This window comes from Pinus tabuliformis, chromosome 5_2, assembly GCF_031772625.1.
Source record: "Pinus tabuliformis cultivar Carrire ecotype Pingquan chromosome 5_2, CPIR1, whole genome shotgun sequence".
Taxonomy (NCBI): domain Eukaryota; kingdom Viridiplantae; phylum Streptophyta; class Pinopsida; order Pinales; family Pinaceae; genus Pinus; species Pinus tabuliformis.
The window spans coordinates 978,111,624-978,116,539 of NC_142306.1; the positions used below are offsets into that span (position 1 = coordinate 978,111,624).

At 40.3% G+C, this 4,916-nt stretch overlaps 1 protein-coding gene across 1 annotated transcript; it reads left to right on the top strand.

Annotated features, from left to right (window-relative positions):
- Positions 1–457: 457 nt before the first annotated feature.
- LOC149162553 (pyruvate decarboxylase 2-like) lies at positions 458–4,543 on the top strand. The gene is made up of 7 exons (XM_089437312.1): positions 458–1,197; positions 1,302–1,465; positions 1,674–2,235; positions 2,374–2,462; positions 2,773–2,890; positions 3,062–3,250; positions 4,106–4,543. Exons 1-7 carry the CDS (start codon positions 481–483, stop codon positions 4,274–4,276), a joined length of 2,010 nt encoding a protein of 669 aa, XP_089293438.1. The 5' UTR covers positions 458–480; the 3' UTR covers positions 4,277–4,543.
- Positions 4,544–4,916: the final 373 nt, after the last annotated feature.

The window sequence follows — 4,916 nt, forward strand, 5'->3', positions numbered from 1 at the left end:
TATAGTTATTGAAAAGTGCCATCCCAAATCATATTCAGTCCAACAACTTCAAACTAAATCAATAATGTATTTTGAAAATTAAAATTAAAATATTATTTCCCTATAAAACCAAATTTCAACTCAAAACATATACAAATTCTATTTAAAATTACAAGTTGTTAAATTAAAATAATAATTTTAATGTACTAAAGTGCCCACGTTAAGCCAAAAGGTGCGTGAGGGACAGCCAGGATTAGCGCACATAGAAAGAGGTTCATGGGAGCAAACTCATGCTTTTGCCTAGTTAACCTTACAAGTTACAAATATCATTGCTATGAGTAGTTCGCGGATGGTTTCGTATCGTGTCATCCATCGGAAAGTATTTAAACAGACGACCGCCCACGATACCAAACATACAAAACCACTACCGCGGGCCTCTTGGTTTTGCTATACTTTGACCACTCTTCAACTAAAACCATCGAAGAATTTGCAAATCACTTCATGAAACCTATAAAGTCACACACCACGCCACAAATTGATATCAGCAAATGTTTCAGAGAAGAATTTGCAAATCTCTCCCAATTCCCTAGATATTTTGGAGCGATTATAGCTAGCAAGGATATAGGAAAGAAAAGGCCACAGGCCAAAAGTTTTGTGATTTTGTTCCGAAAAATCGATTTATCAGAGATGAATACGAACATTATGGACGTGAACTCAGAATGGCCCACCAACAATGACGTGGGGTGTCCACCCTGCAAGAAATCAGTGGCCTGTCCATTGCCGAGCGAACAGGCGGGAGTAGGTCCACTGCCTTCTTCCTCGACACTGGGGCGCCACCTGGCGCGGAGGCTTGTTGAGGTTGGGGTCACTGACGTTTTCTCTGTTCCTGGGGACTTCAATCTCACCTTGCTGGACCATCTGCTGGCGGAGCCCGGCCTCAATCTCATTGGCTGCTGCAACGAGCTCAACGCTGGCTACGCTGCCGATGGGTATGCACGATCCAGAGGTGTGGGGGCTTGCGTCGCTACTTTCACAGTCGGGGGGCTCAGCATCATCAATGCGATCGCGGGGGCTTACAGTGAGAATCTGCCCGTCATCTGTATCGTCGGGGGGCCTAATTCTAACGACTATGGAACCAACCGCATTCTGCATCATACCATTGGGTTGCCTGACTTCAGCCAGGAGTATCGTTGCTTCCAGACGGTCACATGCGCTCAGGTCTCTGAAATTCCGTAGAATGTGATGTTATACTGTTATTGGATGAATGCTGGTTTCCTTCCTTTGAGTAGATCTAGGGGTGTTAAAATTTAAAAATTTTGCAGGTTATTGTGAATCACTTGGATGATGCCCAGGAGCTCATAGACTATGCAATTTCCACAGCGCTTATGGAGAGTAAGCCTGTGTATATCAGCATCAGCTGTAATCTTGCTGCCGTTCAACATCCCACTTTCAGCCGGCAACCTGTTCCATATTCTCTAACACCCAGGTAACAAATTCTTGGAATTTCATTAATGTGTGCTGTTCTTTGAACCTAATCTTATTTTGCTTATTTTTAATCTTTTTTTTCCAAGTTGACACAGGATTTCCAGATCTTTAATTAATCCTAATCTTGTTTGACATGGTTTCCTTTGGAGCACGTCAATTGTAGGCTAATTTTGTATGACATTGTTTCCTCTGGGCTGCATCAATTGTAGGCTAAGTAATCCCAAAAGTTTGCAAGCTGCAGTGGACATGACGGTTGGATTCCTAAATGCAGCAGTGAAGCCAGTGTTGGTAGGTGGTCCAAAGATGAGGGCTGCTAAGGCGAAAACTGCATTTGTGGAATTAGCAGATGCATCAGGTTATCCCGTGGCTGTAATGCCCTCTGCTAAGGGGCAGGTTCCAGAGACTCATCCTCATTTTATAGGGACTTATTGGGGTGCAATAAGTACTTCGTTCTGTGCTGAAATAGTTGAGTCAGCAGATGCATATTTATTTGCGGGACCGATTCTCAATGACTATAGCTCAGTGGGATATTCATTGCTATTGAAAAAGGAGAAAGCTATAATGGTGGAACCGAACAGGGTGACTGTGGGAAATGGGCCTACTTTTGGTTGTGTGTTGATGAAAGATTTCTTACAAGCCCTTGCAAAGAAAGTGAAGCGCAACCCAACATGCTTGGAAAATTACCGGCGTATTTTTGTACCTGAAGGTGTTCCCTTGAAAAGTGCACCAAATGAGCCCTTGAGGGTCAATGTGCTATTCAAACACATTCAGGTAAGGCCTCAAAGACTCTAACCAGATTCTGAAGTAAACTCAGTCGGACATTTGTCTTTTAGTTGGCCTTATTCTTATAAGGCACATTTGCAGTGAGATTATTGATGATATTCACTGATATAGAATGGTTGGTTGCAGGGCATGCTCACAAATGAAACTGCTGTAATTGCTGAAACTGGTGACTCTTGGTTCAATTGCCAGAAGCTTAAACTGCCAGAAAAGTGTGGGTAAGTCAGATATAATTTCTCTGTAAAGGACCATTCGTAATTTGGTAATCTGCTTGTTGACAAGAGGTGGAAACGTATTGGTTGTCGAGTATTATTTTTTTGGAATGATTTCTTCATTTATGGTTGTAAGGTTTTGTCTATAAAGAAAAATTACATTTCATTTTTTTAGCAAAATATGAATCGCGTAATGAAAACTTTCAGGGTGTGTTTAGGAGATGAGTGTTCTTTGATGAGCGACCTACTCCGGTGGTGCTCTGTTCCTGGATATTTGCAAATTTTTAGTTCCCTGCGCTGAACGTGTGTTTTACAGGTATGAGTTTCAAATGCAGTATGGATCAATTGGCTGGTCTGTAGGAGCAACACTGGGATATGCTCAAGCTACGCCAGAAAAACGTGTAATTGCATGCATTGGTGATGGAAGCTTCCAGGTGCAGAGGAAGGATTTTTATTTTAAATTCTGAAATATTGTTTTAATTAGCAACAATGAACGAGTACCAGTGTCTAAGCTTCGGAATATTGAATTCCATTGAACTATCTGTTTTGTCCAAAATTTAGTGAGTAACTGAGCTTTTTAAATTTATTCTTCCTTATTTCAACAGGTCACAGCCCAGGATGTTTCTACCATGATCCGAATTGGGCAGAATCCTATCATTTTTCTGATTAATAATGGAGGATACACTATAGAGGTCGAAATTCATGATGGACCATACAATGTCATAAAGAATTGGAACTACACCGGTATTGTAGAGGCCATTCATAACGGTGAAGGGAAATGCTGGACTGCGAAGGTATTTTTTCTCTATATTCATACCATGGCCAACCGTTTTACAAGGGCTTCTTGTTTCTTTTATGATATGTCAATATTTGTGCATTAGGTATTGTTTTACTGTGATTACTCGTCTATTTTGCCAAGCTTGTTGAGGTCCAGTTCCTAATCAATTCCTCTTGAGGCCCACCTCCTAACCAATTCCTATTGGGGACTTCTGTTTTAATTGGTTAGAACTTGGTGGACATAATAATTAAGAACATATGTTTCTTTCTTAAATCCAGAAATAGTAGGGTATCTACCTCTCCATAAACACGAGCAGTCAAATCACTAGATGGAAGGATTATCTCTTGAAGTATCTGATGGACTGTTGAAGTTACAAACCATCTGTCAGCTGAGGGACAACTGTATTTCTTGTTAGTAACCTTTGTAGTTCTTACTTTCACTAGCCGTTTGTGTTGCTCAGCCAATTGTGGGACTACTGAAACAAGAAAATAACATATACCTCTGGAAAATTAGAATGATCTGAATCTGCTGGTTTCTTTTGTTTACTCTTATCATGGGTATTTTCTGTTCCCGTCAGCCCTACATGATTTTTAGATTTCATTTCATGCCAGAGCCTCTGAAAATGTGGACTTCAGGCTGATTATCTCAAACATGATCTTTATCTGTTCGTTTCTTTTTTTAATTCTTATCATGGGATTTTCTCTTCTTGTCAGCTCTGCATGGTTTGGTGCAAGCTTTAGAAAATGTAGGATACCCAATCAATTATGTTTTGCTGAATTTTCTAAAACATGATCTTAGTCTGCTGGTTCCTCTTGTTGGTTCTTATTAATCTGCTTCGTGTCACTTAACAGTACTACTTCTTTCTTTGCAGGTTAAGACAGAAGAAGAGGTTGTAGAGGCTATTAAAACTTCCCTAGGGCCCAAAAAGGATTGCTTATGTTTCATTGAAGTCATTGTACACAAAGATGATACCAGCAAAGAGTTGCTTGAGTGGGGGTCCAGGGTTTCGTCAGCAAACAGCAGGCCACCAAATCCTCAGTAGGGGGGCTTTGACAAGAAGAGCAATTAGAAACATTTTCCGCATCTCATGTTTGAGATGTCATTGTTTTTGTGGTTATCCTCTAGGATCATATGTTGTAATGATCCTATATATATGAATTTTGATCAAAGGTTGAGCTGTGGCCCTCCATTTAGGCACACAGGATACTGCTACTTTTTGTGCTTGGTTAGCATGTTTAGTGTCATACTTTGCAAGAGCAGTCGGAGCCATTTTTTGCAATATGAATAAAATAGCAAGTTTTTCTGGTTATGGTTTTTAGATCTAGAACATCCTTGGTATCCATCTTTTCGTTACATAGTCGGTGGATATATATTAAACTGATCTAATCAAACATCTGTTACTCTATTGCAGACCTTTTGTATCCAATTAAACATCCGTCACAGTGGTTTTGTAACAAACTTTGTCAAGGAATGTGGATGTTTAATATTGGTTGGCCTATATAACAAATATAAGCAAACCTGTTACTCTGTTACTGTGGTTTTGTATCAAACTTGATATCAAGGAATGAGGGTGTTCAATGTTGGTTTTTTTGTGGTCTAGTGGTATGCCAATGGGAGTCCACAATGATAGACCGGGTTTGATTCCCACTACCTTGCTTGTAGGCTGCCGAGGGGATCCATAC

Excerpts from the sequence above, each read along its gene's own strand:
- LOC149162553 (XM_089437312.1), top strand. The coding sequence starts at position 481 with ATGAAACCTATAAAGTCACACACCACGCCACAAATTGATATCAGCAAA. Across the intron at positions 2,236-2,373 it reads TGCTATTCAAACACATTCAG|GGCATGCTCACAAATGAAAC; the intron begins GTAAGGCCTCAA and ends GGTTGGTTGCAG. Across the intron at positions 2,891-3,061 it reads TTGGTGATGGAAGCTTCCAG|GTCACAGCCCAGGATGTTTC; the intron begins GTGCAGAGGAAG and ends TTATTTCAACAG.